Genomic DNA, 13,411 nt, shown 5'->3' with positions numbered 1-13,411 from the left:
ATTGTAGTACTATTGTGAATTAATTAAAAAAATATATGGCCACACAATTCTAGCACAAAATGCACAAGTGTATGGTTATCGATAATTTATTTAGCCAGCTAATCAAATAAAATGTTTGTATGATAGCGCAACATCTGGCAACGCTTGTCTTATATACTTGGCCCCTATACATGATATATATTATTGAATTAAACAGTTAATATTGGTGCAAGTGTTTAAACAAATGCAAAAGAAAAAGAAAAAACGATCTGTAACTGAGGCCTGTCAGTAGGATAATTATAAGTTTATAGGTATTATAGTTGCGATCCATGTAGAATTGAATAGTACGGCACTGCTGTAATTTATAATTTTCACAATTTTAGGCTATCATTGAAATTGTGTGCCGGCAAAATCAACGTGCCTGCACGTTGACTTTGGCGCCAACTGAATTAAATGGACGAGATTACGCCAAACGAAACTGCAGAACCGCCGGCTCAATCGCCGACGCCGCGTAAACGCCTCGGTCGGCCACCGAAGGCCCACCCACAACCGACTGACACAATTGTGGGAGCCGAGGCAACAGCTGAGGATATGGAGACGACGGCGACTTCGGTGGAACGTGTGCGTACAGTATCGCCGACATTGAACGAGTGCCGACGCAGCTCCCGCAAAAAAGTCATTAAATTCGATGTGCGCGATCTGCTCAATAAAAACCGAAAGACACACAAAATACAAATTGAAGCGCGCATTAATTCTAAAGCACTGCCAATTGCAAATGATGAAACAAGCACGCCAAGCACACGTTCACTTGCCGCTCTCGATGGCGGTTATGCAGCAGAAGCTACAGCCACAGCAGCTGGTCAATTGCCATCGGAACCGCCGCCGTCGCCGCGGTCGCTTGTTGATATCTTTGCCAAGCCAAAACTGACACCGAACCAGATTATTGGCCAAGTGAACAGCGAGGAGCCGGGCTTGGCTGGTCAGCAAAACCAAACTGAACCAACACAAGCTGGGGCAATGCCGGTCCAACGCAAACGTGGACGCCCGCGCAAGGCACAGCCGGCGCCGGTGCCAAGAGATGTTAGCGCGAGCCCTGCTGAAATTAAACGCAGCATCAGCTACTCGGATTCGGATACCAATTCAGCCAACTCCACTGCCAACGGGGATAGCGACGCCTGCTGTGAACATAAACTAAAACCCAAATTCAAATCCAAGTTGCGCGTATCGCTTAAACGCATGAACCTGCCCATAAGTCGGGATTCATCTGACTCTGGTGAGTCGTTAAAGGGCCCCTCACTGCCAGTTAACCCATTGGAGTTGTCCACATCTTCATCAGAGTTACCTGCATTGCAGGCAATTGATGAACTAAACGAGCCAAAGCCGTCGGTCAATACCAAAGCGCCGGCGGAAACAAAAGTAAACATTAAGACTGATACAATAACTGTGCTGCCAGCAGATGAAGCAGATTCTGCTTACCAAATAATATTTGAGGAAGTAGAAACGGCCAAGCCGGAAAAGGACACTGAAACGAAGGCGGATGTGGATGTGGAGCTGCCTGCTGAGGAGAACAGCAACAATTTCAAGCTGCTTTTCCCCAAAATAGTAGAAGAACAGCGGCCGCAGCAGAAGACAGACACTGAGTCGGAGTCAAGGCCGAGTCTCTGCTCTGCCAAGGATGTGGATAAGCAACAGTTGGAGCGCGAATCGCCAAATCGAATAAGTAGCTTGGGAGAGCAGATCGCAGAAGAGCAAAGCATGCAGGCCAACTGTGCTGTCTCACCAGGACCTACATGCAAGCGGCGCAGCAAGCGTTCCAGTTTGCGTGGCAGCGCACTCAGTACAAACGGCAGCAAGATGACGCTGGAGGAAACATTTGCCGAAATCACAGCGGCTAGCTCCAAACAAATCTTGCTGAATGAAGCAGCCGAAGAGCCGCAGAAGCTAGATGCACCCATTGATCTCGTCGAAGAATGTAGCAATATTTGCAATAGCAATAGCAATAACAATAGCGACCTGTTGGAATTGCCGCCGCAATTGAAGGACAACTTGAAAACTAATTATAAATTTGAAACACAAAAACAAGTGTCTAACACTTCTGTCCAATCGGATATAAACGATGTCCAATTGGAATGTGCTGCCTCCGAGCAGCTGGAGGCGTTGACAGTGACTGCAACGGAGGCAGCTAAAGGTCCAACTGAGCTGCCTGCGCAGGCGATTGATGATAAGATGATTGCAACTGTAGAGCAGCAGCCCTCGCCAGATCAGTCTGCCGCTGAAGCAAAGGGAACCCTTACGCCAGTTTCTGCCCTTTCCAGTCCAATTGTGCCAGCAGCAGCAACTTCCGTTGAGCCATTATCGAAGCCATCAGAGGCTTCACTCAAACTGGAGCCGCCCGCACGCAAAGCGGAGCAAATGCCAAGCGGTAGTCCCACTGCCACAGCCAATAGCAATGTCGCAGACAAAGCCAAGCAGGAAATGGTGAATGGCAGCCAGGTGCCTCTTGTGTCCGTGTCCATAGTCGAGTGCGATGCGCTGTTCAAGGCCATGGACAAGGCCAGAGCCCAGGTGCGTCATGATGAGAAAACTAAAAAGAAGCTCAAGCTGTGTGCCAAGAAGCAAACAGCCAAACTGGAACTGCAGTCGGAGGGACACAGCAACAGCAATTCACCTACTGTGTCCTTGGCCAACGCCAAGAAGCAGCGCCTCAAGAAGAATACACGTCGCAACACCATTTGCGAGTATCCCGCCGAGCTGGAGACTCCAGCGCTTTTGACCAAGCGACGCAACTCGCAGCATCCGCACAAGACATCCCAGAGTCCCGATAACCCGACGCGGGCCAACGAGCCATATCCCAAAGCGAAGCTTAAGAAAATGTTACGCAAACGCTTGTCCAGCAGCCTGATGCGTCAGAATTCGGTGGACTCCAGCTCGAGCGCCACGCAGTGTGCCTTCAGGCGCAAATCGGGCAAGGTCAGCGATGAAACTGAATCCACCGAGTCCAACAGTTCCGCCAGTAAAGTGCCCAGCTGTGGCATACCAACGCCCATAGCGGAGCTCGAGGCGCCCGATTCGTTAAAGGACATTGTCCAGTTCATAGAAACTGGTGTTAAGCTGCTGGAGGATGCGCAACAGCAGGAGCAGCAGTTGATAACAAATGTGCTGCCCGATGATGATTTTGCGCAGCGAGTGGCCAACATGGAAACACCCGCAACGACGCCCTCATCCTCGCCACAGCCCAGCAGCGGCACCAGCTGTAACGAGGATGCAATCGCAACTGTTGGCAGCGGCGCTGTACGACGCTCACATCGCATCAAACAGAAGCCGCAGCTGCCCAAGGCGAGCGTCGGGCGCGGCGTCAGCAGCAGCAGCAGCAGCCAGACATCCTCCGCCATCAGCATGGAAGAGCAGCTGGCCGAGCTGGCGCACATCGATGCCATCAATGAGCAGTTCCTGCGCCAGGAGGGCCTCAATTCGTTTCAGCTGTTGCGTGACAATTATTACCGTTGCGCCCGTCAGGTCAGCCAGGAGAACGCTGAAATGCAATGCGATTGCTTTCTCACCGGCGACGAGGAGGCCATGGGTCATCTGTGCTGCGGCGCCGGCTGCATCAATCGCATGCTAATGATTGAGTGCGGACCGCTGTGCACGAATGGTGAACGCTGCACAAACAAACGCTTCCAGCTGCACCAGTGCTGGCCCTGCCGCGTCTTCCGCACCGAGAAGAAGGGCTGCGGCATTACGGCCGAACTGCAGATACCACCGGGCGAATTCATTATGGAATATGTGGGCGAGGTCATTGACAGCGAGGAGTTTGAGCGCCGCCAGCACATCTATTCGCGCGATCGCAATCGCCACTATTACTTCATGGCGCTGCGGGGTGAGGCGATCATCGATGCGACCGCCAAGGGCAACATTTCGCGGTACATCAACCACAGCTGTGATCCGAATGCGGAGACACAAAAGTGGACGGTGAACGGCGAGTTGCGCATTGGTTTCTTTAGCGTCAAGACAATCATGCCTGGCGAGGAGATCACCTTCGACTATCAGTATCAGCGATATGGTCGGGACGCTCAGCGCTGCTATTGCGAGGCGAGCAACTGTCGCGGCTGGATTGGCGGTGAGCCGGACTCGGATGAGGGTGAACAGCTGGATGCGGAGAGCGACAGTGAGCCGGAATACTTGGCCGAGGAGCCGGACGAACTGGAGTCGGGACAGGGCCCGGAAACCGACAAGAAGGCACACAAAACCAAAACAACCAAGAGCAGCAAACTGAAGCCGTGCAAACCATTAAAGGTGTCGACAGCGGCGCGCAAGATGCGCAAGGAACAACCAAAAGCCAAGGATCGCGAATACAAGGCCGGACGTTGGCTACGGCCATCTGGCAGCGGCGGCGGCAGCAGCGGCGGTGGTGACAAGTCTGCCGCACGTAAGCTAGAAAAGGTCGAGGATCCGGATGTGCTCGAGCAGCTGCTGCTGCTCAATCGCAGCGGCCTCAAGAATCAAATGGACACGCTGCGCTTCTCCCGTTGCATGGTGCGTGCCAAGCTGCTGCAGACACGCCTCCAGCTGCTGGGCGTGCTGACGCGCGGCGAGCTGCCCTGCCGCCGGCTCTTCCTCGACTACCATGGCCTCCGGCTGCTGCACGCTTGGATCAGTGAGAGCGGCAACGACAATCAGCTGCGTCTGGCTCTGCTCGATGCTCTCGAATCGCTACCCATACCAAACAGGACGATGCTCAACGACAGTCGTGTCTATCAGAGCGTCCAGCTCTGGAGCACCAGCATGCCAGATGAGCAGCAAAAAGAACAACAACAACAACCATCCCAGTCGGAGCACGAGCTGGAAGCAGTGCGCCAGCGCATGGTGGCGCTGCTACAGAAATGGAATGCCCTGCCCGAAATCTTTCGCATACCGAAACGGGAACGCATCGAACAAATGAAGGAGCACGAACGCGAGGCGGATCGTCAACAGCAGCCGCATTACACGGCCACCGCACTAGAGGATAGCAACAGCAACAGCGCCTCCTCGCTGCTGAACAGCGATCGCTACAGACAGGATCGCTTCAGGCGCGACACCACCAATCGCTACGAGAAGCCCAAGCAGCCAGCACGTATGAGCGGCAACAATACCATCTGCAGCCAACTCGCACAGCCCAAGGAGCGCAATGCGGGCAACGCAGAAGGTGGCGCCGGGAGCAGCGGCAGCGGTGCTGGCAATGCCAACGCCAGTTGCTTCAATGGCATCAGCAAATGTGATCCACGACGGCGATCCGAACCGGCGGCAGCCAGCGACTATGACACACGCCGCACCATATCCAAGAAGCTGCGACGTTCCCTATTCGAGCGAAAGGTATGTAAACATTCGGAGCATTTGGAGTCATCTGACGAGGCGTAATTAATAATTGACATTATGTTACTCGACAGGTGGCCCAAGACGAGGCGGAGAAGCGCGTTTGCAGCGTGGATTGGCGGGAGCACGAGCTGCGCTGTGAATACTTTGGCGCTGATCTAAAAACCGATCCCAAGCAGCTGCCCTTCTATCAGAATACGGAGACCAACGAGTGGTTCAACAGTGATGATGCGCCGGTGAAAACGCCGCAGCGCTGCGGCAATAGCAACTCCAGCGGCGCTTCCAGTGAGCCGCACTCGCCGGAGAGCAGCGGCGATGGTTTGGAGTATAGATTGCCCGGCTGTGTAGAGCCGTTGCCGCCTTCCTGGCACTGGAGTGTTACGTCCGACGGTGATATCTATTATTATAATCTGCGGGATCGCATCTCACAGTGGGAGCCACCAAATGCGCAGCAGCGCATGCAACAGTTGATCGACGATTCGCCTGGGCCGGAGCGAACAAACGGACAAGCGGAGCACACGACCGACGAGCTGGTGAAGATTGATGTCGACTATGTGGGCAGCCTCAGTAACAAATCGCTGGCGCAGTACATCGAGGCGAAGGTGCGCGAGCGACGCGAATTGCGACGCAATCGTCTTGTCTCGGTCTGTGTGATCAGTCCCCGACGCGAGGAGGATCGCCTCTACAATCAGCTGGAGGCGCGCAGGTACAAGGAGAACAAGGAGAAAATACGCCGCCGCAAGGAGCTATTTCGCTGCAACCAAAACGAGACCGACAACAAGGACAAATCCAGCGATATGCTGCCCATTCAGGCCTATTTGTACTCTTCCGATGAGGAGATCGACGCGGATGCCGCCAACATAGCTGTGCCCGGCAGTGCTGCTCTGCCGTTGCTCGATGTCATTGTCGATGGCGTCAAGGCTACGCATGTGGACGAGCTGGAGGCACTGAATCGCAGCCAAAACAACCACAACAACAACATTGCCAAAATAAGCACGTCTCACGTGGAGCCAAGCACCAGCAAATCGGCGCTAGCTGCGCTCGGCATTCAGCTGCCACCAATGCCGCTGTCCATGTTGGGTGAGTTGGCAGGCGATGCCCTGGTTAAGCCAAAGCGCAAGCTGCCCATGCCGCCACAACTGACCGAGAGCCAGAAGAAGCATCGTGGTGAGCGTGAAAAGAAGCGTAAAACGTAAGCGTACAAATCATGCATATCCAAATCCTATCGAATACAAGCAGCATTCACTCAAATCCTTTCAGGCCACTGAGCAGCACTTCCAGCGGACGTGAGGCCTGTGAAAAGTTTCGCTTTGAGATAAGCGGCCATGTGGCCGAGTTCTTGCGTCCGTATCGCAAAGATACCTGTCATCTGGGCCGGATCACCAACGATGCTGACTACAAGTTTCTAATTAAACGGGTAAGTGCCTAGAAAGCGGCATCTACGATCCCATTAAATATATATATCTCTTGCTGTCTGCCTGTCTGTCTGTCCATATGTATGAGAGACTATACAAGCCTGAAATATTGAACGTAGATAATTTCCCGCTCTACCGATCCAGATTATGTCAGTTTTTTGAATACCCTCTAAAGTTTCGCCCACAATTATAATTGGGCTTTGCTATTCACACACACATTAGGGCGGCATAGTTATGCTGTTAACATGAGAATTTCTTATGGTATGCTGCAGTCCAGGATATCTTCTAGTCGGCCACTCGCAACTGACTGTAAATTCCCATACTTAAGCAGATACTAACACATGTATTATGGGGACTTATAACTATGATAATTATATTGTGTATAGTTGTCGTAAAACTTTTGTTATGTTCTTCGTTAGCTGAGCCACCATATCACGACCAAAGAGATGCGCTACTGCGACTTGATTGGAAATCCATTAGCCTGCACCGAGTCGGTGAAGCACAAGTCCTACGAATTCATCAATCAATACATGCGCAAGAAGGGGCGCGTGTACAGGAAGCCCGCCGATGAGCCCGACTGCTAAACAACAGTATCCGCCGTATTCGGGCACACCATGTTGTCCAGCCAATGATCAGAGCAGATGAATCAGATATTTATCATAGTTTTGTTTTTATTTTTGTTTTATTTTTTTTTTTTTATTATTAATATTAATATTCTATCCAGTGTTTGGGTATAAACTCAGTTTTTCATTCTCATTTTTATCAGTTTATTCGTGGCGATTTGACAAAAACAAAAAAAAAACACCTAAGTTAACGAGTTCCTCGTTGCTCAAAATGCATGAAATAAAAACATCTATTTTAAAATTTAACGTGATTTTAAATTGCAATTATTAATCACATCCAAGAGTTTCAAAACCGTTTCATGTAGACTTCCGTTACTTTTGCATATTAAAGTATGGCAGCGCTGGTGGTGCTGCCATATCTGTAATCCATTCAGCTTTAACAAGCTTAGCAGCCGACGAGAAAAACAGTGCGCCAAACTGGCAACCTGATCTCTTCCTAATTGCTCAACAGTTAGTGTTCGACAACACGCAAAAAAAAAAAATAAGTAATACGCTAAAATTAAAATCTGAAACTAATACATTTTTTATTCAATGAATAATTTAAAGCAGTGCACAGAAGCGATACACACACATGACTATTGTGTGTGCGGTTGTGTTATTGGGTAAAAGGATGTTCATCTATTGTTGGGCGGACTGCTGGACTTCAGTGGCATTTGCGGCTGGCGTGCGATTGGCCTCCTCGGGTTTCATGGCAGGGAACAGCAGCACCTCCTACAAATAAACACAGAATTATTGTGATGTGAAACTGGTTTTGTTTTTTAGCACAAACCTTAATGTTGTTGGAGTCGGTTAGGAACATGGTCAGTCGATCAATGCCCATGCCCCAGCCACCAGTTGGTGGCAGGCCATACTCCAGCGCCGTGCAGAAGTTCTCATCCACCATTTGAGCCTCGTCATCACCTGCGGCCTTATCGCTGGCCTGCTGTTCGAAACGTTCGCGCTGAACCACAGGATCGTTCAGTTCTGTGTACGCATTGCACACCTCCTTTTTGGCGACAAAGAGCTCGAAACGCTCGGTAAGGCCAGGCACACTGCGATGGTACTTGGCGAGCGGCGACATAATTTGCGGATGCTCGCAAATGAATGTTGGATTAATGCATGTCTCCTCGATAAAGTCACCGACCAGTTTGTCTAGCAGACGGGCTGTGGTGCGTGGCGCTGGGCACTCCACCTGATGTTTGATGCACAATTGGGACAGAAATGCGTTGGTTTCCGGGCTATTGAACGTGTCCGCCGATGGGAACTTAACCTGCAGCTTCTCTTCGAGTGTTTTGATCATAGAAACACGCTTAAAAGGTGGCGTAAAGTCAAGCTCCTGCTCGACACCATCCGGCCCATCCGGATGGTATTTAATTTTGTACGAGCCGTGTATGGCCTTGACCATGCCAGAAATCATCTGTTCAGTTATCTCAATTAAATCGTAATAGTCTGCGTATGCCATGTAAAACTCGCAAGTGGTGAACTCAGGATTGTGGGTCATATCGATGCCCTCGTTACGGAACTGGCGACCGATCTCGTAAACTCGATCCATGCCGCCAACAACAAGCATTTTGTGATACAATTCTGGCGCAATGCGCATAAACAAATCCATTTTCAGTTCGTTGTGATGCGTTACAAAAGGCTTGGCTGTGGCGCCGCCAGCAATCATATTCATCATTGGTGTCTCAATCTCAAGGAAGCCCAGACGATCCAGAAACTGTCGTACATATGATATAATCTGTGTGCAAATAAGAATAGAATTAAAATATTTTTCTGCCTGCATATTTAAAGTGCTAGCTTCCTACCTTAGCACGAATCTGGAAATTCTCGCGCACTTTGCTGTTCAGTATTAGATCCAGATAGCGCTGGCGATAGCGCGTCTCCTTGTCTTTGAGCCCGAAATGCAGATGGGGCAGCATGTGCAGACAGGGAGAGAGCAGCTTCAGCTCGGTTGGCATAATGGATAGCTCGCCTTTCTTGGTCTTGCCGGGATGGCCGTTGACGCCAATGATGTCGCCACGACGCAGCTTGGCTGTGTCCAGCTCGAAGGCCTTCTCGCTTTTGTATGACTTGGCACTGGCCATTACCTGCAGCTTGACGCCTTCGCCGCGCAGGTCGTAAAAAATGAGCTTGGCACCTGACTCTCGAATGGCATGAATGCGTCCAGCTACACTCAAATTGACCTGGTCGAGTGTCTCGCCATCCTGAAGCTGAGAATATTGTGTAATAAAGTTTTCCAGTGAGATGCTCACTTGGAATTTGTGTGGATACGGATGATTTTCGGGCGTTTGCTTCAATTCAGCGACCGCAGCCGATCTCAGCTTAAAGTACTCATTCGGTGAGATTTCCTCTTCCTGCTCGGCGGCAGATTTTTTCTTTTGGCCGGCTTCTGGTGGCGCAGCAGCCGAGCGCGTTGCCTCCTTCTCAGCCTTTTCCTTGGCCTTTTGTTCAGCCTTCAGACGGCGTTTCAGCTCACTGCAAAAGATTAGTAGAAAGATTATCAGACGCATTGAATCATGGCTAATTTTGGGTACCAACAGTTTTGTGCCTTTGCTTGGTGCATACTGCATGGCGCTCACATGATATAATCTTGGAGCCGTCACCGTTGGCAGTTTGAGCGATGACAAACATATTAACTGTCTTAGAGTGCTACGCGCAAACATTTCACAGCCACGAATATAGGTCTTAGTCTATTTATGACAGCCGCGATTGCTACCAAGTAAGCAGTTCAACTTAACCTCACAGTTGGCGCCCAGTTGGCCGTTTTTCCGTGTTGGCTTTAGACTTCCAATTAACGCAATGATTGCACGTACTTACTTCTTGGATAGTTCACCAGTTGCAGTAGCCATGCCGATTGGCGTTTTATGAGTTCCGGCTTCGAGGGAAATTGCAAATACAAGAATGACTGCGAATGCGCCACACACACTCCAAGCGAATTGAAATAAGAGAGGTATACAACAATTGACGATATATCGATAACTATATTTGGAATAAAATACCTCACACTGTCAAGTGTACGCGTTGCCAACGAACTGAAAGCACGTGTTGCTAATATATATCAGCTGTTTTGTCAGAGCTTTTTAGCATAATCCGGCAGCGCCAGAAAAATTAGTTTTGGGATCGTGAGTAGAAAAGTCGTGAGCCATACGCAAATTTATGAAACATGCCGAGTTCTTGTCATTGACTTGTCAAATTTTAATTATAAGCAAATCATATAGTTGCATGTATTCGCCGCTTATGTATTAAATCGTAATTGTGCAGCCGGTATTGTTGATTTTTTATTTGTTTAATTGGTGCTGATACATTTTCTTGCTTGATCGTGAGTAATATATACTTTCACGTGCACATCTCCAATCAGCAGGTGAAATTGTGCCGGGCTGCCTGCCTGAAAACTGAGTGTGTAAGTAAAGCACAGACTAAACAAAATACACAAGCAAACGTTTCTAAACCTTATCAAACGTTATAACAGACGAATTATAATATTCGTCAAAAACATAAAAAACTAAAAAAAAAAAAATAAATAAATAAATAAACTAGTCTTAGCAGCTGGGCACAAGCCATGGTAACGGTTGGACTACTATCGCGCCTGCTTACTGGCAGCGGCACAGGCAGCGGCGTTGTCTGCATGCGTTTGCTCACGCGCATCGCCAGCCCCAACAGATTAAGCCTCAATCTAAATCCACGTTGCCTCAGCTTCTTGGGCAGCTTCAACAAGGGAAGCGGCAAAGAAGCATCGTCGGCCTCACCAACATTGCCTTTATCGACAACAACAACTACCACAATACTGTCGCCGCTGCTTGTGGCCAAATATCGCAGCTATGCGCGTCTCAGCAGCAAATCCACCGCGCACTGTGCCAGCGCCAATAAAACGGACACCAAATCCTCATCAACGGCAACAGTATCGAGCTCCAATGAACTGTTTGGAGAAGCGGCGAACATGGGCCTCTTTGCAAAGTTTAAGCACATGTACAAGCAGTATTGGTACGTGCTTATACCGGTGCATGTGATAACATCGATTGGCTGGTTCGGCGGCTTTTACTATCTATCAAAAAGGTAAGCAGCCCTCATATGCCCGTGTACAGCTACTAATTGTACATATGTACTGGCCAACAGCGGCGTTGATGTACCTGCCCTGCTGCAGTATTTGCACCTAAGCGAGAACATTATTGAGAAGGTGCAAGGCTCCGATATGGGACACTATGCGATTGCCTATCTGTGCTATAAGGTGGCAACGCCGGTGCGCTATGCAGTAACATTGGGTAAGTGACCACTCCCAAAAAAAAGAAAAAGAAGAAGAAGGCAAACACCGTTACAGCTCGAAACATATGTTTTCAGGTGGCACCACGATCTCCATCAAATATCTGGTGCAATGGGGCCATATTAAGCCCATGCCAACCAAGAGCCAGCTGATGAAAATGTACGAGGATACAAAGGCCACGCGTGCCAGTGCCAAGGCCAACAAGGACGAGAATCACAAATGATTGTGGGTTATTGGGCGTCTACGTCGCTGCCGCCGCCTGTTGTCGTCGCCGTCGCCATCGTCGTTGTCGCTGTCGCTTACCATGCGGCGTTCAGTTGGCTAGTTGTATTTTTTGTTAAACTGTTGCACGTTGATTCAGGCCAAGTGTCGTTTCTGGAATTTAAGTTTCTCGCCCAGACGCATATGTATACAATACAACTGAATAACCAATAATTAACGACGCTGCCTCCGTTTGAGAGAGGATAACACATCCAATACATCAATATTTCATATATATATATATATTTTGTAATAACATTTTTGCATAGTTTTTGTTAGTTACGAAACAAATTGCCGTTGCGCCGCATGCAAAGGAGACCCATACTCATACATACATAAACCAGCACGCAGCACGCACACAGACGGACACACACACACACACACACACACACACACACACACACACACACGCACACACACAAACATGCATATAACTCAGAGTAAGGCAGCCTCCGATACAGACAAGATGAAATGTAGTATATTTTATAAATGTAATTGAAAAGTTATCGAAAAAAAAAACCGAACTGGTATAAAACGTAAACATTTAGCCTTTGTATTTGAATCAATTGCCCCATTATTGCACCACATCGATAACGATTTCTGCAAAGCTCTGCTGTCCAATCAGAATTTTCAAAATATCAGCTGCTAGCCAGCCAGCCAGACGTGTTCATAGATAAATACAAAACACGAATATGGCTGTCTCTGTCTAACCAACATGCTATCCAATTCTTACCAAGTAAATAGTGATCGCTACACTTCTCGCGCCGCTAATCGGGCAAATCCAGTTAGATTAAGCTATGTGATTTACCGTATTATGAAAAAAAAAAAACTAACAAGAATAGTCACAAAAGAAATTCAATTTGAAAATTGTTTCCCTAATAATTATACCCTGTAGAAAGGGCATCAAGGTTTATATTCCCACTTTTTCGGACATTGATGATGAATATGCCCAACTGTCTATTATCTAGACGTATGACAATAACTTTAAGGATGCCTTCGCCCATATTACCATAGACTTTTCCAACCGAGGGGGGAGAGGGGGAGGGGGGTTGTTATTTCTGAAAATTAAGATAGTCTCGATTGGATTTTGTTTTTGCATTTTATATTTCGTTATCATTTTTTTTTGTTTTATTTTTTTTTATTTTCTTTTTTTTTTTTTTTGTTTGTAACGTTAGTAAAATATCCAACAATTATAATTGTAACTAATAGTTAAGCCAGAAAAAATATATATAGTAGTAGTAGTTGTTTCTTTCTTTTACAAATAAATAAATAATGTGTCTTGTTTTGTTTTCTATTAGTTTTTATGCTCTGTGTAGGCGAGTGTGTGTCGTGTGTGTGTGTGTGTGTAGTAGTAGCTCGTAACATGTAGGACAGTGTATTGTTTGCGTGGAAACAAGTTACATTTTGTACACATATACATTTTGGTTGCTGTGTGTGTGTGTGTGTGTGTGTGTGTAACTGTTTTCTATATCATTTACATAAATACAATACAATAAATAAATAAATAAATTATATAAATTAAATAGGCAACAAATAAGGTAGCAATA

General features: G+C 48.1%; 4 protein-coding genes across 5 annotated transcripts; 3 read left to right on the top strand and 1 right to left on the bottom strand.

Moving 5' to 3' along the window:
* The first annotated feature begins 267 nt into the window (after positions 1 to 267).
* Positions 268 to 2,327, top strand: LOC115767829 (probable histone-lysine N-methyltransferase CG1716). Its single transcript, XM_030712169.1, has 3 exons — positions 268 to 290; positions 363 to 2,217; positions 2,295 to 2,327. Exons 2-3 carry the CDS (start codon positions 433 to 435, stop codon positions 2,325 to 2,327), a joined length of 1,818 nt encoding a protein of 605 aa, XP_030568029.1. The 5' UTR covers positions 268 to 290; positions 363 to 432.
* A 60-nt stretch (positions 2,328 to 2,387) lies between these two features.
* LOC115767872 (probable histone-lysine N-methyltransferase CG1716) lies at positions 2,388 to 7,514 on the top strand. The gene is made up of 4 exons (XM_030712232.1): positions 2,388 to 5,328; positions 5,403 to 6,520; positions 6,589 to 6,745; positions 7,163 to 7,514. The coding sequence occupies exons 1-4, from the start codon at positions 2,392 to 2,394 to the stop codon at positions 7,325 to 7,327; spliced, it is 4,377 nt and encodes a 1,458-aa protein (XP_030568092.1). The 5' UTR covers positions 2,388 to 2,391; the 3' UTR covers positions 7,328 to 7,514.
* A 359-nt stretch (positions 7,515 to 7,873) lies between these two features.
* On the bottom strand, positions 7,874 to 10,297 carry LOC115767805 (lysine--tRNA ligase). 2 transcript variants are annotated; one of them, XM_030712138.1, is made up of 4 exons: positions 10,163 to 10,297; positions 9,151 to 9,820; positions 8,136 to 9,083; positions 7,874 to 8,077 (listed from the first exon to the last, which is right to left on the bottom strand). In XM_030712138.1, exons 1-4 carry the CDS (start codon positions 10,192 to 10,194, stop codon positions 7,985 to 7,987), a joined length of 1,743 nt encoding a protein of 580 aa, XP_030567998.1. In that variant the 5' UTR covers positions 10,195 to 10,297; the 3' UTR covers positions 7,874 to 7,984. The 2 variants fall into 2 exon arrangements, with proteins under 2 accessions (XP_030567998.1, XP_030567997.1); XM_030712137.1 differs by lacking the exon at positions 10,163 to 10,297 and adding an exon at positions 9,884 to 10,116.
* Positions 10,298 to 10,789: 492 nt separating this feature from the next.
* Positions 10,790 to 12,405, top strand: LOC115767806 (uncharacterized protein C18orf19 homolog A). Its single transcript, XM_030712139.1, has 3 exons — positions 10,790 to 11,398; positions 11,459 to 11,604; positions 11,681 to 12,405. The coding sequence occupies exons 1-3, from the start codon at positions 10,905 to 10,907 to the stop codon at positions 11,824 to 11,826; spliced, it is 786 nt and encodes a 261-aa protein (XP_030567999.1). The 5' UTR covers positions 10,790 to 10,904; the 3' UTR covers positions 11,827 to 12,405.
* Positions 12,406 to 13,411: the final 1,006 nt, after the last annotated feature.

Source organism: Drosophila novamexicana, unplaced genomic scaffold (assembly GCF_003285875.2).
Source record: "Drosophila novamexicana strain 15010-1031.04,08,12 unplaced genomic scaffold, DnovRS2.1 tig00001466-arrow-arrow-pilon, whole genome shotgun sequence".
NCBI lineage: Eukaryota > Metazoa > Arthropoda > Insecta > Diptera > Drosophilidae > Drosophila > Drosophila novamexicana.
This window is presented reverse-complemented; position numbering and strand designations above follow the sequence as displayed.